Raw genomic sequence first — 24,546 nt, forward strand, 5'->3', positions numbered from 1 at the left:
ATATCTTCAATCAGCATGAAAAACAGAAGACGATTTACTTAATGTTAGTCAAAGCGTAAACCTATTAAGTAAACAGCGATATAGTTGCCTTTGAGAGCGACTATAACATTTTATAATCTCCGTTGCAACAGCTATAAGAAGACTTTAAAGATGAACTCCAGCATTACAAGCAATGAACTTCTTGTATGAAACACCTACTGACCTGAACAATAAGATTATTGCTACTCATAAGTAATTAGCGAAATTACATAGAAATGATGATTAAATACAGAGATATAGAAAGAGAGACAAAAGGATAGAAGACATACAAATAAACTTAATGTGAATGAAAACAGTGTTCGATCTATGAAATAACATGATTTGTCCATGCATATCAGAGTGATAACATCAGCACGACTAAAATAACTTATATTAGCTAAATTTTATAAAATTTCACACACTGAGGTTGATCAAACTAGAACAGAGACATTAGAGTAATATGCTAATAAAGAAGAGGTCAACATATTATATAGGTCCTATACAAGTTGGTATTGGTGAAATAGAAAATAACAAAAGTAGGATGAAACGAATAATGAAACATTTAGGTAATTTGGATCAAACGTTTGCAATAATTACATAGGCTTTAGTGTTGACTTTGGATTAGAAGTAAACAACCAAATAATGCTTACTCGTTAGACGTTACAAAATAATCAATACATATTGGCTTGAAACACATAACAGTACGTCATCAGTCAGGAAGTAGAAACAATTACAAAGCCTGGTTTAGTATCATAATGTGTCACTCTAAAGTACAACAAATGGGTACAGCAGCAGTCATGACTGGATGAACAGGCGCTTACTATTACTTTACAGGAAGCAACTATCAAGTTGCATGACGTTAATGGATCTGCTGAGGAAATATTTTTTCTAAGATAAAGATAATAATTATGAGTAGCCTCAGATTCAAACCCATTAGCAAGAAAGAAAGAAAGAAAGAAAGAAAGATAGAAAGCAACAATTATAACAAAAGTAACAAGCAAAATAAGTTGTCGATATATGCATCTTAAGATTTATCACGTTTCATTGCAATCCAACTGCGGAACTGTGTCATACGTCGTTACAAGACAGAAAGACAAATAACTCGAAGCAATATTTCGTGAGTAAATTGACTGGTCAATATGCACAGCTTTTGGTGATAACCATACAACTGTCCAAGTTTCTCTGGAGCAATGACTATGCGGATGTGAAGAAATCTATTTTTATAATTCTAATATATGACCAGGAACAACAGGTCTTTCCAGAATATTTTCTTTTACAGGTTAAATAATGTTCATAATTTACTCATCTTATTTACTGTTGCCTTTTATGGGCCTGTATTGACTCATTGTCCAACCTTATAAATTAGTAATGCATATAACATTATGTATGGTTTGGACTTTGACTCATCGAACTCTGCATCTTATTTATCTAGATATCTACGGCTGAGATTAATTTGTAACTTGCTTTTGTGTGTCTATGTGGGGTCTTATTGCGTATTTATTGCGTATCATAAGCGTATCCATTTGGTGACATATACCACAGGTATGAAACTATTTCGAAAACGATTCCAGCGATCGATCATTAGAAATATGTAATTGTTCGTAAAAGATTTTAGTTCAACACCCGATATTTTTAACCTCGCATATTTCACTGGTCATGATATATGCAAATGATGAGCGTATAATAACTTATTGTTTGTTACACATATATTTCCTATTTCTTCAAGGTTGTCAAAAAGCAACAAACTTACAGTAATTTCCAAATCCACTTGCCCGACTATCTGGACAAGCTCAGATTTGGCTTTGGAAAACTCAGGTTTATGAAAACATTTGAGAGAGAGTGTGTGTGTGTGTGTGTGTCCGTTCGTAATAATAATGTGAATAATTACCATTAAAGCAAAGTGTGGGAAATAGGGACAAAAAATATGTTCAGTGCCTGATTAAATCCTGTGAAGGCCCTTAGTCCCTTAGGCAGTCGAAATATGCCCCCCCCCCCCGCAAATTCTCTCCTAATACGTTTTATCAACATTATTTTGATCCAATGTCGCGGGGCCCCGAGGCCGGTGCCTTCTCTGCCTATTTGGTAATCCAGCACTGAATATTTGCATTCTAACTTATCACTTACATTTGAATCGTACGTATCTGGGATGAGCCGACTGTCTGGTCCTAATATAGCTTCGGGAATTTAATGAGCTTGCCACCTCTAAGCAATTGATTTGACATTTTGGAAATTTGATCTTCTCCAAACATTATATCCAACATAAGGTAAAAACATTATATACAAAATATGGGATCTTTAAAGGATATCGCATTATATTTTATTTACACTTTTGATGTTCCTTACTTATTTTTATTTGCACTTTAAATCTTATAAGTAGATTATTAGTGTTTTCAAAAATATATACATTATGTATGTAGATGGATACATATATGAAAAAGTTAAATCCAGATATATGTTCTGTATTGAAAATCTTTGTCTTTCACCTGGTCAGATAAATCACTATATTAAATTACACTGAGTAGATGATTCTTATCTATGTGAAATTTTAAATGTTGAATCTTGACAAACACCTATTTATTATATATGCTTACTTCTTGACCAAAAAGGCCTTGATCTATGACGATATTTTCTGCACTCTGTTACACTTCTTGAGTAAGGCGTTTCAGAAGTCTGCATGTCGAGCCCAGCTGTACATTTACAGACCCAGTTGAAATCTTTCAGCAAAGACATTCTTGTATCAATGTCATATAAATGTTCAGTAAGAGTTTTTACCGTAAAAAAAAATCTGCACAAATGCAACTTTCTATTTAGTTCATCTCATTGACATCTTGTTAAAAATCAGTTCAAAAATAGATTATTGTTACCAGTTTATTTCTAGTTGGAACACTTATTGTTTGGGTTTGTAATTAAGAGACAAACGCACTGATGATCTGATACAACGTCCATTCAGCAAAAGAGTTGATGAAAAGGAATATCCACCTGTCAGCTGCTGAGTCATATGTAGTGCTAGCTCCCCACCTAAATTAGCTTTGATTTTTGAGGCAGACAATTATACTAATTGTTAGTTTACTTATGTGCTTCAGTGTTTCCAGTACCCATACAGAAATAGTTTCAAGTTTACACGTGTTCTTCAAATGTTCCAACAGCCCTGCATTAGATGGTATTTGAGAGTGAGGCAATTTTAATTTTGACAACCGACTGTCTGGTTTAGTCTGTTTTAATGAATTATTAAAGTACTGTTAAATACATATCAAACAAAATTTATGAATGTTTTCGCAGCGGTATTTACATAGCTAGACAAAATGTACAAATATTCTCGCACTGACATTTAGCTAGCCAGAAAATAACGTAGGATGTATATGACAATACACTCAAAGAAAAACAGATACGTGCAAAGAGGCATGATCACATGGATTTTAAGTTTAACAAGCACATAAGATAATAATAATAATAATAATAATAATAATAATAATAATAATAATAATAACCCTTACCACCAGTGCTAAATGACCTGCAACAGACCCCAAGAGATGAGCCTGGAATATTTCTACATCTTTGACCGAAAGGGCACCGCTGATTTACGAAACCAAGGCATGTACGTCCCGTCGGGATCTCTCCAGGAAGACAACCTCCTGTAATTGATAAAGAAATGATTGATTTGTTATTACTAATATTAATGTTATTATGATTATTATGTTTATTCCAAAAGAAGTTTGTTGATTGAAAAAAGACAGTAATCGGTAAGTTTCTTTGTCTCACTATTGTCGAGGATCATTATACAATTCATAATGCAATGTCCTTCTTAATCAATACAGTTGATACTTGCCAATATGAGATGTCGGATGTCATCTTCCATATGCATACATATTTATTAATATTATTTTGATTAAATGCAATGTAAAATTAGATGGCACAAAGAAACACTTTCCTCTATGTGTTTAATACCTAACTATGATGACTCCTACAGTAAATCTGAAATGAATTATTTATCAAGTTTCCAAATTTGAAGACAGTAAGTTATTGTTTTGCTGCAGCCAGTCGCTCCAATGATATGACGTGTTGTGATTTGGATTTTTAGCGTAGCTTTAACAATTGTTCAGTCATATCGCTACGATGTCTGCAGTGTGGCAGTTTATAGTGATGTCTAGCACTGAGGCATCATTCCGCAGACATGTAGCATGATGTCCCACCCAGTCACATTATCCTGACACCAGGCCGACGAGTCCTAACACTAATCTGTTAATGCTGAGCGCCTGGCGAGGAAGATGTTAGCACCCTTTTTATAAGTCTTTGGTATGACTCGGCCAGGATTCGAACCCGCGACCTCCCGCATACGAGGCGAACGCTTTATCCAATAGGCCACCGGAGCGGTCGTTCCAACGATTGTTTGTAGAAATGAGTATGCACTCGCCATGAGGACAGATGTTATTGCATCAGACAGGACAAAGGCGAATAAAGCTAGGAAACCAGCTTTAAGAATAGGATGTTGAAAAGTCAGAACAATGGCAACTGGCCTATCCGTAGACCTCTAAAAGATCAACGATTGACGCAAAACTGATCGTCATTATGTTTTGCCTAGTTCGAGCCAACGAGTTGGGTGAGTTACATTCTTTTTAGTTCAAAGTAATGTTCAGTTTAGCAAAACACGTTCAATGTTATATTATATGCTTGCTTTGTTTTATCATACTTATAGTTTAATTCACCAAGAGTGTATGGCTTATGTAATTTGGAAGCGAGAGATGTTACAGTGCAGATTATTGACAGGGATATGAGCATATATGCAGTACTCCTGTTTGTAGGTTATTTTGTCACTCTTAAAACTAATATTTAAAATGTATATATATATATATATATATATATATATATATATATATATATATATATATATATATATATATATATATATATATATATATATAGTTTTAGTACATCATACCTTTTAATTTACCCAATCAATGGTATGTCATTCGTCATTCGTACGTTACAAAACGTTGTACATAAGGAAATATTTCAGGTGTGTTAAAATTAAGTCGTTTGAAAAGCTCCGTTTTTAATCTGAATTATAATCAGGAAGTAGATTATTTGGAAAGTTGTTTTCTCATATTCAGCTCTCTAGGTGTGAGTGACTAGGTGTTGATAACTAGGTGTGGATAACTGGGTATGGATAACTGGGTGCGGAATAACTAAATGTAGCTGGAGGCCGCTGATGAAAAACCACTGAAGTGTCAACGTGTGTGTGCACGGAAGGCCAGGGTGTTTAAAGTGACCGAGCCGGGAAAGCGGGTCAAGAGCACCATATGAAATGTCGAGTAAACATTGGTCATATGTCTGAGAAACGTCATTACAGTGTTTGACTATGAGAGAAATGTCACTGTAGTGTTCGACTTTAGAGAGAAATGTCATTATAGTGTTTGACTTCAGGGAGAAATGTCATTATAGTGTTTGACTTTAGGGAGAAATGTCATTATAGTGTTTGACTTTAGGGAGAAATGTCATTATAGTGTTTGACTTTAGGGAGAAATGTCATTATAGTGTTCGACTTTAGAGAGAAATGTCATTATAGTGTTTGACAATAGGGAGAAATGTCATTATAGTGTTTGACTTTAGGGAGAAATGTCATTATAGTGTTCGACTTTAGAGAGAAATGTCATTATAGTGTTTGACTTTAGGGAGAAATATCATTATAGTGCTTGACTTTAGGGAGAAATGTCATTATAGTGTTTGACTTTAGGGAGAAATGTCATTATAGTGTTTGACAATAGGGAGAAACGTCATTATAGTGTTTGACTATAAAGAGTAATGTCAGTAAAGTGGTTGACTATAGAGACAAGAGGCACGGTAGTGTTTGATCAAGACAACGTCATAGTTATAGAATATTCCAAATAAGTATTTATCTGTTCATCATAGTTTTCCATTGGATCCATACTATGTACCTTTGTATTTATTTTGGTGTCCTGTTTCGTTATTGTATGATCATTAGTGCGATATGATAATACATTTCTTTTCATTGTAACTCATATACGTGTTTATTATTTCGTAAACTCCATTCAGTCTCAAAGGGTGTTACCTCGATTACGTTACAAAGGTATGGAAACATCACAGATATTGTCAGTTGCAACGGCTAGATATGATTATTATCAAGCGTATCACCCACAAGTGTGTCCTAAGCACTTGCAGCTAACACAGCGCTCACTGCATTCACTGGTATCTAGAAACGTCAGACTTCAGCCATAATACAACGGAATCCCATCGTCAATGTAACACCGCAGCGGACCAAAAGAAGTCACGGCCCTACGCTTGCACCCTAAAATAAGCTCTCCTGTCCAGCAGCCTGCACGAGTGTCCAGCAAATATGGGAGCTACTGAAAAATGAATGTTATCTACAGCACATCCTTATCATTCTTTCGTCAAATTCAAAACAAGACCAATGAAGCAAAGTATAGGGCAGTGGTCAGTCATCGAGGCCAAACGTATCACCCTTAACTACAAAGCCCCAAAACGGAAAGCTTTACAAGTAATCGGAACTACCAAAAGCAACGCTCAACAGACTGAACGGCGCTTTGGCAATAGTATCTGCTGCAAGTATGTAAGAACATAGCAACATCAGATGCAGGCAACATCATAAACACATGCAACGGGATCAAATAGGCAATAGCTGCAATTACAAAATGTCAACCCCTCTTAAAACACATACAAAGGAGAACATCCCGTCCAGCAAATGGAGCGGTGGATAGAACACTATTCGGAGCTGTAGTCCTGGGAGAACATTGTCATTGATAACAGCCATCAACGCCACCGAAAGTTTGCATATCTTGCATAAAATTGAAGATGAACTTACTATTGAGGAACTCAGAAAAGGAATATGTAGGCTAGCCAAAACAGAGTGTCTCCTCGAAAACATGGGCAACAACCAGAACCACCAAATGCGGATTACTTATCATTTTGAAACACCACCAGATCATTTGTCTGTGCTGCAAAAAAGTGAAGTACCACTAGATATCAGAGGCGTTAACATCATCACTCTCTACATAAAAAAGGGCGACATGAGTGATTGCATCAATTATCGCTGCATCTCCTTGCTGAGCAACACAGGCATGACGTTTGCTCGAATTGTCATGAACAGAATTCGCACCATGCGAATCGAGTGTACCCTGAGTCACAGTGCGGCTTCAGAGCAGAAAGATCCTCCATCGACAAGATCCTTAAGCACAAGAAAAACAGGAAATTAAGAGGGCCACTCTAAAGGCCTTCACTGATTTCACAAGAGAAGAGGTTTATTCAAGCTGTTATAACAGATCGGATGCCCACATAGACGTGTGCGAGAGAGATATCAATGTTTTGAACGTGTATGTGGACAACTAGGAAGCACTTACACAGGACCGAAATAACTGGCTGCATGAGCTTAATCAAAGATTTCAGAGATACGAGAGACAACAGTTGCAACTGCCAGATGAAAAAAGAGCCCACAGAAAAGACAAGATGTAATATGTGGCAACCTAATGTATCACCTCTAAGTGTGGTGGATGCAAAGGATATTGTCATTCCAGATTGGGCCTCTACAGCCGGAACAAACGCAGAAACTCAACTGACTACTTCAGAGAGCAACTTCATAGTCTTCCCAAACTGAAAGATACCATTTGATTCAAGTTTAATATACGGGATATTCAAATTATGAGAGACTAGATTCAAACAAGTAGTTGTTTTTTGTTGGTTTTTTTTCATTTCAGTAAATCATATATGTTTTATATTTTCGCGATTTTCGACCGGGAGAGCTTTTTACTTTGTTCAAGGTTGACCTTATGGGCGACAATAATTTTGGGAGTGTGACATCATGGTTCTCACCGAAGCATCGTAGCGGGTACAAAAGCCGCCATATTTGGTCATAGTGCATGAACTGTAATTTTACACTCACTGCCTTAAATCGATATGTGATGTAAGTAAAGATAGAGAGAAAATAGAAAAAAGCATAAGGTATTCAAAAAATAGCACTACTGAACTTGAAAGAATAAATAATACAAAATAAAAGGATATGAAAATTATATTTAATACTTATTCAAATCGATCCTTCATTCAAGTACAACAGTTATTGAAACATTTAAATCCTTCTGAAAGCACATTTCATTTTATCCATGCATTTGTCATCCAAAAGAACAACAATCCTGTAAAATATTATCTATAACCATTTCTTGAAACACTATTATTAATGAAACACTATGTATATATACTAATTACAGCAGAGTATTAAAGCTCACACTTCCAGATTGTTGGACAAAGTCACTGTATCAACATTGTGTCTATCAAATCCCATGGTACTCGCAAATGTTTCTCAGGTAAATAATCCCCAAAGTGCTGAATTAAACAAGTCCAGCTTTCTCAAAACCACTGATAATTATGTCTTGCCTTTCACTCATTGTCGCCTGAGCTGCAATTATCCATTCAGCGTGAATTGGCTTGATTAATGAGGTTGCAAGGTTTACTAATACTGTGCACTGATCGTCACCAGTAACATCTTTTTCCTTAATGGAGTCCAAGATCTGTTCAGCATACCATTCATGGTTGTTGTTGTTGTTGTGGGGTTTAACGCCATTTTGCAGCACATGATAGGCTATACATGGCGGCCAGTATTAATGGTGGAGGAAGAACCAGAGAAAACCCCGGAAAGAACCACCGACCCACGAGAAGCTACTGGCAAGCTTTCTCACATACCCACATTGGCTGAATCTTAGACTCGAACCGCCGCAGACAGAGGTGAGATGGCAGTGATCCGTAACGAAGAGCGCTTTAGACCACTCGGCCACTCGGGGCCCCCATACCATTCATGGAAGTGTGACTTTAATTCGTCTTTAATTACCGATTGTCTTAGTGTTGTTGGTTGCGTCAGCTTCCTTTGATGTTGAGCACTCAAACGAAAGCATGGCGAAAGTGATTAATGTTGACAGGTGTTTTATTTGTGCTCATAGAGATGGCGTATTGTTTTAGTGCTGTTGGCTGCGTCGGCTTCGACTGCTGTTATTCAACTGGTCGAAAACACTATGTAAGTATTGAACATGCTAGTTCTTTGATTCGTGTTCATACAGGTGGTAGTATCGCTTTAAACATTAAAGTGACCGCCATTTGCCTCGGCATAGTTTTATTCTTTTGTATTTTTTATTTTGACCGCTCCGGTGGCCTAGTGGTTAGAGCGTCCGCCTCGGATGCGGGAGGTCGTGGGTTCGATCCCCGGGCGAGTCATACCAGAGACTTAAAAAATGGTACTAACAGCTGCCTCGCTTGGCGTTCAGCATTAAGAGGTTAGTGTTAGGACTGGTCGGCCTGGTGTCAGGATAATGTGACTGGGTGGGACATCATGCTACATGTCTGCGGCATGATGCCCCAGTGCTAGACATCACTATAAACTGCCACATTGCAGACATCGTAGCGATATGACTGAAAAATTGTTAAAGCTACGTTAAAAATCAAAATCACACATCACATCACATTTTTTTATTTTGGATATTTGTAAAGGTTACACCATGAAATTAAATACATACTAATATGCAAACTTTGACAGGCAAAACCACGAATTTAAGAATCCTCGAAAATGCCTTTTTTTTTTACAAAACCACACAAATTGAGCAAATACAGTATTTTAATTTGCTCGGTAACGGTAGTCTTGATAATACAATTGGTAGAGCGTAGGACCACATGAGTATGTCGAGGAGAGCAGACGTGTTTTGGGTGTGCTCTTAACCTAATGGCACGTACCGAGCATGTGCATGTGCATGTGTGAACGTTACCATATGTGGATCGTAGGATAGTGTAGTGTGGTAAGAGATTATTATACTAATTGCTTGACATCCATTTTTCCTTATTTTCATTTTTTTCCCTTTTCATTTGTGCTTTTTGTGTTCACATCCCAGTTGGGAAACGATGGATGCAGTAATGGTATTTTTGTTGTATTTTTCATTTGTTGCATTACTGACCTTCAGTCCCTTGAGGGATTGTAGGTAAATGTTTTTGTAAGGGATTAGTGACTACCTTGTTAACAAAGTCTGCAGGGTGTGACCGCCTATTTTTTTGTAGTATTATAGATTTCTTAGAAAGGGAAATACAAGTAGTGGTGTGCGACCTTGAGTTTTCTGAAAACAGCTCAACTACTTAGAATGGAATCAGCTGAGACTGAAACAATGCCCGCTAGAGCAGTACCAAGAGGGTCGAAACTCAATCAATATTTCAATACTAGAGTGGAAGATAGAAAGTTAATAGTGTGCCACGCGGAAGGGTGCCAGACACTTGATTTTGGTAATGAAGCTACTGTGCCAAAACAATGATAAATCCTAATGGCACTCCATACACGGGATCTTGATATACGTAAAATAGATGGTTTACAAAATGGGGGGGGGGGGTTACAATAAGTTCGTCATTTACCCCAAAATATCCAACCCCGACCATTGAAATCAAGGGTTTGACAGCGACGGTAAGTCTGACAGAACCGTTCGTGCGAGACATAGAGCCCAGGGTTATTGAAGTAAACATAACGGGTCTCCTACTTGAAGTAACAACGGAAGAAGTAGTGCAGAAAGTAGAGACAAAGTTCCATGCAAAAGTAATAGCTCATAAAATGACAACCATATGGGGATTTGCCCCAATAAAATCGGGAGTCAGAGTAATATACGTGGCCAAAGAAGACGCCAGAAAAATTCCGATGTACTTCTACATACATGGCTTCAGATTAAAAAGCTGGTACCGGGGCTCATAGCAAGATAGAAAGTGCCTAAGATGTTATCAACAGGTCATGGACCCAGAGAGTGTCCCTATTCAATAACAGCGCCCGCAGCACCAAATACAGCCACGTACGCATGCAACGTTGCTACACCGACTAACTTCCAAACTATGGACCCATAAGACCAGATAATAACCTTGATAAAACAAATCAGATCAGAAAAAGAAAATGAAAAGAACGGAAACAACGAAAATAACAACAATGAGGACGAAAATGACATAGTAAACTCCCTACCGGCAATTGATTTGACTGAGATCAGAAAGGATACACAAAAAAACCATAATGAGAATACATTTTGAGTCCAAATAAAACAGGAAAGTTGAAGACCCCGGCTAAAGAAGAGCCATTGGCACTACGAAATAGGTTTGAGGGGCTAAGAGAGGAGGATATACAAGAGGAAAGAGAAAGTCTAACAGAGAAGGGAGACAATGACCTGATAGGAATAAAACCGTTAGCATCCACTCCATTACCAAAAAGGATTAGGAAAAAAAAAGGAAAGCTGACTCAGGATTGGAATCACCCCAAGAGAAAGAGGGGAAGAGTGACAGTAACAACACACTGAACACAGCCCAAGAAAAAAAAATAGACCATGATGCCAAAAACTAAACTCAGAAAGAAAAGAGCAAAAGAAGGAAAAGAGGAAAAAGAGTTATAAAGCGAAATAGAAAGCGAACAGGAAAATGATGACGAGGACGACGACAAAGACGAAAAATTTGAAACGGGAACATAATACGAAAGTGACACACAGGACACACAAGACACAAAAATGACCGATAACACAATGGAAAACACAATAGACGAAATAAATAAGACAGAAAGTATTATAACGGGGGGAGAAACCTCTCTCAACAGCATTTCGGGGGGTGGGGGGAAGACCAGTGCCCCCATATAGCAACAAATTAAAATAAAATTCTGAACCCTCTTTTGGGAAATATACACTCAGAACAATAATATAAAAAGAAGTTTTACTATAATCATTACTGCGGCAACCTGGAGGAGACAAAAATGGAGGGAAAAAACTTTCATGTTTTGTCAATAAATGTAAATGGAATCAATAAGGATAAACTCTCAAAATTTGGAAATGATTTGATTTATGACATATTATTCATACAGAAGACACATAATGGTTTTACTAATGATTTAAAAACCTTATGCGAGGACCAACTAAACGGGATTTTAATAACAAATGATTACGAAGGGAATGATAAAAAAGGGGGAGTGGCTACTTTTATAAAAAAAAAAAACTGGGAAAGGATAGATGAAGGTAAATATTTTAAGGTAGATTGCTACACATAGTAATTGAAAACACACATTTTATAAACTTATACATGCCTGCAAATAAATATCACAAACAAGAATTGTTGGGAAAATTAACAAAATACTTAGAAAAATACACAATGGAAAATGTAATACTAGGTGGGGATTTTAATACCTAACTATGATGACTCCTACAGTAAATCTGAAATAAATTATTTATCAAGTGGGGTGTGGGATAATATATATAGGGCAGGGGAATTAACAACAAATGACATTAGGTTTAAACCGGAAATAGAAAACTTCATGAAAAAACACAAATTTACAGATGTATATAGATATTTAAATATGCCAAGGATTACAGATTTTAAAGTTTCAGACCAGAAATTTATATATGTAAAATTAGAACTTAAAAACAAAAGCAATTGGGGCAAAAGGAGCTGGAAGCTTAATAACAAGATACTAGAAGATCCAGAATTTGTAAGGGAAATAAAAACGGAAATAACAACTTTTGTGGATAATGGAAATAGGGATATAATTAGGGAAATTTAAAACAAAAATTTAAAAACATAGCAATTACAATTTCACAAATAAGAAGTAGAAAACTGAAAATAGAGAAGGAAGCAATTGAACTACAACTTAAGAAAAACAACTCAGCAGAATTAGACAGACAACTCAAAGATAGATTAAATAAAATTATAGACGAGGGAAGGAGGGGTAAGGAAATAAGAGCAGGAAAGTACACCCAAATATATATAAAAAGCGGAGGGTTTATACAAACGCGAGGAAATAAGGAAAAGGTGGGGGAGACTTTTGACAGCCTGAAAATAAAGGGAAACAAGCGAACTATGGACGAAAACGAAATTTTACACCACTTTAAAGAATTTTATAACCAACTATATACATCACAGAAAATTGTAGATGGTACAATAGAGGAAAATTTACAAGAGATTAAATGCGAGATGATATCAACAGAACATAAAGACTTACGTGATGATTTCATTTCGCAAGAAGAAATTATGAAAAACATCCAATATTTCACTATAGGGAAATCCCCAGGTGGAGATGGACTCACCCCAGACTTCTATATGAAATTCTGTGGTGAGTTGTCGCCCATATTAGAATGGTTATACAACAAAATTTTGCTTAGAAATGAAACAATGACAGAAAGTATGAGGGAAGGATTATAATATTAATGTACAAAGTAAAAGGGGATAGGGAAGATTTGAAAAATTGGAGGCCCATCTCCCTCCTAAACATGGACTACAAAATTTTAAGTCAGGTACTAGCGGAAAGAATCAAGAAGGGAATGGGAAAAATTATAAATAATAACCAGACATGTGGAGCGAAAGGTAGGGACATACAAAACAATAGATTGAGCATTAAAACAATTATAGAATACAAAAATGAAAGTGGCCAAAAAGGTGCCATGGTACTTTTTGATTAGGAAAAGGCTTTTGACAGATTGGAGAATAACTATATGCAAAAAGTGCTAAAGAAATTTGGTTTTGGAAACAATGTCCAGAAATGGACTAAAATCCTGTATAATAAAATAACCTCACGAGTACAGGTAAATGGAGCAAAGACAGGTAAATTTTGACATCAAAAGATCGGTGAGGCATGGTTGCACACTATCTATGCTATTATACGTAATAGCAATTGAAATTCTAAGCATAAGCATAAAACTTAACAAAGACATAGAAGGTATAAAAGTTCCAACATAAAAGAAGAGGTAAAAATGCTGCAACATGCTGACGATTGCACCAACTTTATAAGGGATCCCAATTCCTTTAAAAACCTGATCAAGGAATTCGAAAAAGTTGGAAAAGCGTCAGGATCCCAAATCAACCATGACAAAACTGAAATCCTAAAAATAGGGAACTGGTGGGGAAATCACTCAGTATTACCCCACATCTAATCAGAGAAAAGGTCAAAGCATTAGGTATCTATTTTGGAGTAGGCGATGAGAAGGAAAACTGTAAAAAAATGAAAGAGGAAATTGAAAAAATGTGAAGATCTGGGCACTAACGCCGTTATGCCTCATGGAACAAGCCCAAGTGGCCAAAACGTATATGTATGCTAATATTAATTATATTTTAAAATCTACAGAGATTAGTAATGCTACACTAAATACAACTGATAATAAAATAATAGACTACATTTGGGATTTTAAAACGCATTACATTAATAAAGAAACTCTATATAAGGCCAGGGAAAGTGGGGAGCTAGCATTACCAAGTCCCATACTACTAAAATGTTCTAATACTTTAAACAGATTTTAAAAAATACAAGCATAACCCAAGTAACCGTGGGAAGGAATTTATATATATTGGTATGGGTTTACGATAATAAATAGATTAATTATATAAAAATAACTAACTCACTATGAAACTAGAAGTACTCCGAAAATTCAGGAATATTAAGGAACTATTGCTAAAATAAGAGATAAATAAAGATTTATGGGACCTAGATGATAAATTAACATAAATGTGTAAGGGAGGATATTACAAAGAAAATAAAAAGTAAAGTAGAAAAAGAAAATATACATGTAAATTGGAACAGAGCATGGGGGCACTGGGTCAAACTAAGCTCCCTAAAAATGCAAAGCCTCTGCTTCAAATACATGCATGATGCATGGTTGACAGGAGAGGTTGCAGTGAGACGGCATATGGTCAGAGTACCGCCTAAATGTCCACTGCGTAAACACGGGCCCTTCAGCAAAGTGCATACACTGACACAGTGTGATAAATCTAAAGATAATAGAATAAGGACTACAGCAGAAATATGCAAAAATGAAGACTATAGGAAACAGAACATATTGTATTTAGTTGGTAATTTTAATATAAAAAAAAAACACTGTACGCGATTTCGGAATGTATAATTACAACAATGAGGGCCTGTGGCCAAATAATAGTTATAGGCAAATAGCATGAGGGTACAGTGAAAAAAAGGGGGAGGGATGGAGGCAATGAGACTACCCTTAGGGGTTAGTTACCCAAAGGGACATAGCCCCCCCCCACCCATGCTAGTTAATTATTTATTTATTTTGACTAATAAATAGGAAATTTAATACAACTACCATTTAAGAAATAAAAATTTAATATGTTATGAAACAAAAGTTTCATAATTATACTAGATAAATACGTTTGTAATCTATGTACGTATGTCTAAACAGGTGGGTCAGGGACAACCTATGGGGAACAGTACGAGACAAGGACGCCATGGGGCTATGTCACACGGCGGCCGCGAAGTGAACAGGCCCATGGAAGAGTCTAAGAAAACAATCCCATGGGTGAATTCACAACACACAATACAAAGAAACAAGGAGTCTCTCTCTACAATACTAACCCCAGTACAGCTCCCGGACTGTACAGCATATCCCCTTAGTGGGAATCTAAAACAATTTCGGAAAGATTTTTGGCAATTAAATAATAAATAAATAAAGGCAGCCAAATTCGAAGTAGGTGAAGTATAATAAATAAAGGAAGTATGGAGCCTACTGGAACACAGTTGACCCTATCTAATAAATATACGAGCGAAGAACGACACACAATATAGCAGACACCAATACAGTAAGAATTTTTTCTTCCTGTAAAATCATTATCACACCGTCACTTCGCCAAATTCAAAAACAATAAAAATTACTTAATCACATTAAATAAAAATCAAATCGGATCCAAAAATAAGGATCATAGGACAACTGGGAATTAATTTGATATAGAAGGCTATCCCCACATGAAGACGTATATAGCATTCACAACATATAGCACACACATAAATAGCACACATGGGATATAGAAGACCTCTAGCCAAGATCAAAGAAAAATTAGGAAAGGAATTCCGAGCAAGGTGATTAAAACCTAATCAGATGAACAATCCTATAGATAACATTAGGGACTCTGAATAACCCGTCAAAAATTCAATGAAAATATTTGAACTAAATTTTGTTTATAAACTTACAAACAAACAACACACCAGGGGGATACAAAAGCACTTAAAAACACTTTTTACTTTGGTGGTGGGGGGATCTGTCTGGTGCCCCCCCCCCCCAATAAAACAAACAAGTACCGAGCAAACATCCAGGAAATCCACCGGATAAGTAAGCATTCTATTCAGCTCTTACACTTTTATTTTCATTTTCCTTTTATCTTTTCACATTTTTCAGATTTATTTCATTTTTTCTTTTTATGCTTAGAAGGGAATGTTTTCTTCTTTTGAATTTTGATTTTCAATTTTGACAATTTGCTATTTGCACTCTTACCTAGTCTAGGATTAGGAGAGAGTTAATTGCTTGTGTAGTTAGTTTATTCATATATTATTCATATATTAAATAAATCATATACATTTACAGAAGAGTGAGATCCAGTCACTGATATTTCTGAGTGACGATAATTCACCACTCAATGCAATGGTAGTAAATACGCCCAGCAGGCACAAAGCTCAGGACATACTTCAATACAGTGATTGAAGGTGATGTAGGATGTAAAAAACTAATAGCCTTTCACCTAGAAGACTGTCAGACTTTAGATTTTGGGCACATTGAAAACTGCCCCAGGCAGGCGGAAATTTTGACGGCATTGAAAGTACAAGGTCTGCACATTCAGGATATAGAGGGCCTACAGAATGGGGGTAAAAATAAATACATAGTGTACCTAAGAACAACACCCCTCTAATTAAAGAAAGGGAAATAGAGATCAAAGGGTTGAAGGTAAGAATTACTGACACAGAGCCCATAGTCAGAGAGGTCGAGGCCAAAACAAATCGATGTATTCGTATCTGGCCTCCCTCTGGAAGTTGTTACAAGGGAAATTATTGAAAAACTACAAGAAAAACTAAGAGTGCCTGTTAAAAGTAGTAAAATGGCAACATTGTACGGCTTCCAAACTGTTAAAACTGGAGTGAGAATAATACAAGTACCAAAGCAAGAAGCCAAAAGAATTCCAACTTATTTCTATGTGATGGGCTTCTTGCTTAGAACTTGGTACAGAGGTTCAGATAGAGAGAGACCTTGTACTAAATGTAAGCAAATTGGTCATGGACCAAAGGAATGTACAAGTCAGCCGAGCAGCATAAGGCCCCAAACGTACTCTGAAAACTGGCCTCTAATATACCAAGTACAACAAATCAACCCTTGGAGACTAATGGTCAAGACGAAATCGTAAGACTTATACATCAAATAAGAAAAGAAAGTGGAGAAGGAATGTCGGTTACCTTACCGGACTTCGAGCAATCAGAAATAAGGGTGACAGGGGATGAGATACAAAAGACCCCAGAATGGATGCAATTCCTCACCCCATATAAAACAATAAAGGGGACGGCCCCAATAAGGGGACAAACCAGCACTTACAACAGGTTTGAAGTGCTAAGGGAAGAGGAAGGGGAATTGGAAAATGAGCAAGGGGCGACAGAGCTGAGCGGGCTGCTGCCCTTACATCAGCACCAATACCCACAACAAGAACAAAGTAGAAAATTAAGGAAATCCCTGTCGATGTCGTCACCAAGTGATGATATATCGACAGAAGAAACATCAACAAGAAAAGAAGTGAATGAAAATATCCCCAAAAAGTTGAGAAAACAAAAATTAAAGAACATGACAGAAAACGGGAATGAACAAACAAAAGACGGAAAAAGTGACCCTGAAAATGAAAATGAGGACGAAGACGAAAGCGGAAATGACGAAAATGAAAAAGACAACGATGACGATGATGATGATGAAGGTGAAGAACTGGAACTCGAACTACTCAAATGCAAATTAAGTATGACGGAATCGGACAAAGAAACGGACATGGAAACCGAACAGGAAAATGAAACTGACCTTACAGAAAACAAAACGACTGATGTATCGGAAGCCGATGGGGGGCCAGTGCCCCCAACTAACTAAACATTTTATCTTTAAACAACTACTAATAACAAAATAAACAAATAACTCATATACACAGTGTAATAATTAGAAGAAAGCGGCTACCTGGAGGAAACAAAAATGGAAGGATCAAACTTCCGAATTGCTTCAATCAATACTAATGGATTAGATAAAGATAAAGTGAATAAATTAATAAGTTAATTGAGTATGATGTAATCCTTTTACAGGAGACTCATAATAATTTTACCAAAGAATTTATAGCCATGATAGAAGAAGAAATGAATGTAATTGTAATTTTAAATAATTTTAAGCAAGATGATATACGAGCAGGGGTAGCCACAATTATTAAGAACAAAACTGGTTTCAATTGGGAAAGAATAGAAAAAGGGGAAAATTTGAAGGGAAGGACAATACATATACTTTTAAATAAATTACATATAATCAATGTATATTGTCTAGCCACCAGATACAAGAGACATGAATTCATCCAAAATTTAAGTAAACATATCAATGACTACAAAATGGAACAATTAGTTATAGGAGGTGATTTTAACTGGGTGGGGGAGAGTGTAGACAGAACAGGGGGACTATCAACAAATGACTACAGTTCAAGGGAAATAATGGAAAAACTTTTGAAAGACCACAATCTAGTGGATATATATATAGAAGATTAAATTTATTAAATACAGAATACACGCATAAATACAAAAATAAGGGGGCTAGTAGATTGGATAAATTTTATGTTACTAACTATGAAGAAAAAAATACACAAAAAAGCAGAAATTATTGATTTAAAAATATCAGATCACAAATTAGTAAATTTAGAAATGAATTTAAATAATAGGAAAAAATGGGGGAAAGGGATCTGGAAACTAAATAATAGAATACTAGAAGAAGATGGTTTTGTGGGAGAAGTCAAAAATAAATTAATCAAAATAAAGAATATAATATCAGATTGGGACGTACTAAAAGATAAAATTAAAAAAATAGCAATTTATCATTCAAAGAAGCGTAGAAAAATACAACAAATGGAAAAAAGAATTAAAACTAAGACTTAAAATTAAAACAGTAACAGATGAGAATAGGAAAACATATACGGATAGGTTGAATCAAATAGCAGAGGAAGAAAGAAAAAGGATAGAGATAAGAGCAGGAAAATTTAATAATATTTATGAAAGGGCAGAAGGTTTGTATAAAAGGGAGGAAATGAGGAGAGTCTGTGTGTGTGTGTGTGTGTGTGATTTGGATTTTTAACGTAGCTTTAACAATTTTTTAGTCATATCGCTACGATGTCTACAGTGTGGCAGTTTATGGTGATGTCTAGCACTGGGGCATCATGCCGCACGCATGTAGCATCATGTCCCACCCAGTCACATTATCCTGACACCGGGCCGACCAGTCCTAACACTAACCTCTTAATGCTGAGCGCCAAGCGAGGCAGCTGTTAGTACCATTTTTGTACGTCTTGAAATGAGGAGAGAAGGAGAGAAAACAATAGATAAATTAAAAGATAATGGGATAGAAATTAAGGATAAAAAAGAAATAATGGGGAAAATAAGAGAATACTACACTAACTTATATATGTCTCAAAACATAGATACACAGGTAATATTAGATTATATAGAAGGGGTACCATGTGAAATGATATCGTCAGAACACAGAAACCTGTGTGACGATTTCATCACAAATGAAGAAATAATATCCACCATTAAAGAACTAACAAAAGGTAAATCCCCAGGGAGAGATGGACTCACTGCGGAATTCTACAAAAAATTCCAAAGTGAGTTAGCGCCGATTCTTGAATGTTTATATAATAATGTACTTTTAAAAAATGATACAATGTCTAAATCCATGAGGGAAGGGTTAATGACAATTATATACAAAGGGAAAGGCGACAGGGAAAAACGTAAAAACTGGAGACCCATCTCCCTCCTAAATACAGACTATAAAATATTAAGTAGAATTTTAACAAATAGAGTTAAAAAAGGAATGAATGAAATAATAAATATAAATCAAACTTGTGGGGTGCAAGATAGAAACATTCAAAGTAATATTTTAAATATAAGAACTATAATTGATTTTATAAATGAAACAGTTACGAAAAGTGCTATGGTACTTTTTGACCAAGAGAAAGCTTTCGACAGATTGGAACATAACTACATACAAAAAGTAATAGAAAATTTGGTTTTGGAACAAACTTCCTAAACTGGACCAAAATCCTGTATAACAAAATAACTGCAAGTGTATAGGTCAATGGAGCTGTAACGGAAAAATGTGACATACAAAGATCAGCGAGGCAAGGCTGTCCACTGTCAATGCTATTATATGTAATAGCAATATAAATCCTAAGTATCAAAATCAGAATTAACAAAAATATAGAAGGTATTAAAATTCCAAATTTAAGAGAAGAGTTCAAAATGCTACAGCATGCAGATGATTGCACTAACTTTATTAAAGACTCCAATTCCTTCAAAGACCTGGAAAAGGAACATTAATCATTCGGAAAAGCATCGGGGTCTAAAATTAACCACGATAAGACTGAGATACTAAAAATAGGAAACTGGAGGGGAAATCACCCTGGGCTACACACACTTAATTAAGGACAGAGTGAAAGCTGTAGGAATATTCTTCGGGAAAAACGAAGAAAAAGAAAATTGCAAACATGTTAAAGCAAAAATAGAGGAAAATATCAAAATCTGGGCACTAACGCCACTGTGCATAATGGAGCGTACACAAGTTGCAAAAACATACTTATATTCTAACATGAATTATCTTCTAAGCTCAGTAGACGTAGGGAATAATATAATTGACAAGATAGATAACGAAATCATTAATTACATATGGAATTTTAAAACGCATTATGTGAAAAAAATCATCCTTATATAGGGCCAACAATAGGGGAGGGCTGGCCCTACCAAGCCCAGTTTTAATCAAATGTACAAATATTTTAAATAGGTTTAAATGTTTAAACAGTCAACCAAAAACACCATGGGAAGCTCTATATACTTATTGGTTTGGTTTCATCATTAGAAACAGAGAGGACATATAAAAATAACAAACTAATTAAAAAATTAGCAGTACCTAGAAGTTTTAGATATATAAAGGAATTACTATGTAAATACAGAGATATACATGAATTACGGGAAATCGAAATTAAGGGAACGTAAAATTGGATAAGAGAAATTCTAATCCAAAAAATAAGAAATAAAGTAGAGGAGGAAAATATCTCCGTTAATTGGAACAGAGTTTGGAGGCACTGGGCCAACTTCGGCTCACCGAAAATACAAAGCCTCATATTTAAATATCTACATAACACTTGATTAACTGGGGAGGTAGCTTTAAGAAGAAAGATGATCAGAACAACAGTAAAATGCCCTATGTGTAAAAAGCGAACTTTACCAAATACCACGCTACAGCGCAATGCGATGAAAGAGAATATGACCGAATCATACTCATAATGGAAATACATAAAAAGGAGAAATACCAGAGAAACCAAATCCTATATTTAGATGGTAACTTCGACAAAAACCTAATAAGAAAAATTACAGATTATATTATTAAAACAATGATGGCATGTGGCCAAGTCATAACAATAAAAAATAATACTCAATCAAAATAAAATGTTAATCTAATTGATTAGCCCATTTGGGGTCTTCGCAGCCTGGGGCCTGGGGTGAGGAGAAACGGAACGGGAGGGGGCGCTCTAGATGACACCCCTTAAGGATGTCACCGAAACCGGACTAGAGCCCCCAATCCTTGTCCCCGACTCTGAGCCCATCTGACCCAGAGGGTAACGGAATAATCAAATGGGATTAGATAACCTTAAACGTATTTAATCTAAAAGAAATTTAAAACCAAACTAGATATAAATTATGATTATTCCTTCAATTTAATCTCCTAATACAAAGACATTAATTTAACTACTATTAGAAATTTAAAAATCTCCTTGCTCACTAGTTATTATCATTATTATTATTATTATTATTAGGAAATTAAATATAGACACTAGAAATCAATTTTTTGGGGGGACAGGATCCCTTAGGGGGCAAGTACGAGACAATGACGCCATGGTGCTATGTCACACGGCCCTACGCGAAGTGAACAGGCCTATGGAAGAGTCTTGGAAAACGACCCCAGCAAGGGAAACTTGTACACATAACATAAAAACAATAGCTGTTACGCATCACTATTTCTATCACTTCTCTTTCTACTGTACAGCTCCCTTACTGTACAGCTCCCTTACTGTACAGCTATTACCCCCTCTGCGGGAAATGTTAAACCCTTTTTGATATTTGGCATTAATAGAATAAATAAAGAGAGGCGGCCTAACTCGAGTGGGGAGAAATACAAATAAATAAAGAAAGTGTGGACCCCCCACTCGAACACAGCCGACCTCAATTAATAAACAGATATGCAAAGAACGAAACAGACTACAGCAATCGTGAAACAATAGGTAGTTTTTCTCAAAATACTTTATCACACCGTTTCTTCGCCGAAATTCAAAATTATCTGAATAAAATAAATATAATAATTTAATTTGATCCGAATAATAGGGATCCTAGGAAAACTGGGAATGATTTGGAAATAAATGGCTATCCCACACGTTAACTATAGATAGCACTCTTACAATATAGCATACACACATATAGCATACATGGAATAAATGTCAACCTCTAGCCAAGGTCAGCTAAAAGTCTATGGAAGGGATTTCGAGTTAGGTGATGGAAACCTACTCGGATGAACAACCCTAGGGATTTCAAAATACCCCGTCAAAAGTCTAACTTAAATAAAATTTTTGATCGAAATTCTATTTTAAAAATAAAAACAAACAACGCATATGTGGGGGATACACTTACACATAAAAACACCTTTTTTATACGGGGGTGGGGATCTGTCTGGTCCCCCCCCCCCCAAAAAAAAAAAAAAAAAAGTAGAGCGTCGGACTCGTAATCAAGCCCTTACGGAGTAAATACCAGCCAAGTTTAGCACAGCTCAGCTAGTACTCTATCTTCATGATCTATTCAAAAGCCAAATTGCTTTCCTTTAAGCGAACTGGAACATGTTTGCTGTTGTGTTTATTTATTCCTTCTTGATATTTAACGACTGTCATCTCTCACCGTTAAATAAAAATAGTTATTAACATTATTAATTCATTCAATCTCATCCAAATGGCTTTAAATACGCATGTGATGACTTTAGGAACGATTAACGAGAGCAGTACTTAATTATTATACATTGTTTGGAAAGATGACTTCGCTCTGTCAGACGAAAACTGGAGGACAAATGTGCACAAGTTAAACTTATGATTGGCTAAATTTGCCGCCATGAATTCGATTGCAAGTCTTACTGTTAACTGTTAAGTACAGTACAACTGGAATAGAGTAGAAATTTATTCAGACAGACAGACAGACTATATTATTGTTGTGTCCAGAAGTTCATTTGTGCTGGAATTTATTTCTTCAAATTGTTAGATTCAAAATGAAGTTCCTCTGGAAAATACAGAATGGTCATAAAAAATAATATCTTTTGACAAAGACACTGGGAGTTATAGTAAACTAAATCCTGGAATTACATTCATATATATCAACTAACAAATGTTGGTACAACAACACAATGTAGGTCACCACAAGCATATCAACATCTTTAGCGTTGGACTTAATTTGGATTTGTATCAAAGATTTTTCAGAACATTAAATTATTAGGACTTGTATCTGTAATTCTAGGATTATTTTGGGATTAATTCGCAAATAACGTAAAACTTTTCTTTCATATATATATACCTACATTTTGTATTTAATAATTTTTTAATTTGAACCTCAGATATACACGCACATGTTCTGTTTACAAATATTCCTTCACGAATTGATTTTTATTCCCAATTATAAATAGCTCGCGCTCCATATAAAATACAATAGTCATAAATCTATTGCGTAGAACAATACGAGATAACATTTTCTTAGACTGTTAACATTTTAGCTTTTGCTACCAAATTTAAATAGAAATGTTCATATCTTTAAATGCCATTTCTTAAGACGTTGATAAAGTTGCTGTTTAAGACAGGTTAGTTTAATAATGGTATTGAGAATTTTGCTGCACAAGACAGGTTAGCGCTAAACTGATTGATCGACTGATTGACTGAATGATTTATTTGATACAGTATATTAACAGCTGAAAGATTATATAACGTCAATGTAATTGAAATAAATCATGTCATGAGAAAAAGAAGTATCTTTTGAAACGGAAAATTTCTAGATGATGATGATGATTATATTATTATTATTATTATTATTATTATTATTATTATTATCTTACCTCGGAACTGAGAGAAGACATTATTAACCTGAAGCAGGATTGCAAGGAAAGCAATGATGGTGATCTTTGCCATTCTGTCGAGTTTCTTGTATTTGCCATTGGAAAATGTATTCCTTTATATACTTATGCACTAGTCAGCAATTAATCACTTGTCCGGAAGAATGACGTATGTAGAAAGGTGTACAAGGTCGGCTGGTAGAGCGAATTACATTAAACTGATTCAGACTTCGGTGACACGCTTACATGATGACAAGATGATTAACAGAGAGACAGTCTAATGACTTTAACACTGATTAGAGCAAATCGTTCTACGAGACTCTAAATAGTTATTCATTTCCTG

At 35.6% G+C, this 24,546-nt stretch overlaps 1 protein-coding gene across 1 annotated transcript in view; it reads right to left on the reverse strand.

Annotated features, from left to right (window-relative positions):
* The window catches only part of LOC149793080 (uncharacterized), a 30,188-nt gene extending 5,859 nt beyond the window's left edge, over positions 1 to 24,329 (reverse strand). Inside the window, exons 1-2 of the mRNA XM_089966288.1 lie at positions 24,207 to 24,329; positions 3,513 to 3,650 (exon numbers count right to left, since the gene is read on the reverse strand). Coding sequence (XP_089822414.1) covers positions 3,513 to 3,650; positions 24,207 to 24,279 — 211 coding nt within the window. The 5' untranslated portion in view covers positions 24,280 to 24,329. The remainder of the gene's footprint in view (positions 1 to 3,512; positions 3,651 to 24,206) is intronic.
* Between the last annotated feature and the right edge of the window lie 217 nt (positions 24,330 to 24,546).

The sequence above is a fragment of the Sinohyriopsis cumingii genome, chromosome 8 (assembly GCF_028554795.1).
Source record: "Sinohyriopsis cumingii isolate HCF-2022 chromosome 8, ASM2855479v2, whole genome shotgun sequence".
In the NCBI taxonomy this organism is placed as follows: Eukaryota; Metazoa; Mollusca; class Bivalvia; order Unionida; family Unionidae; genus Sinohyriopsis; species Sinohyriopsis cumingii.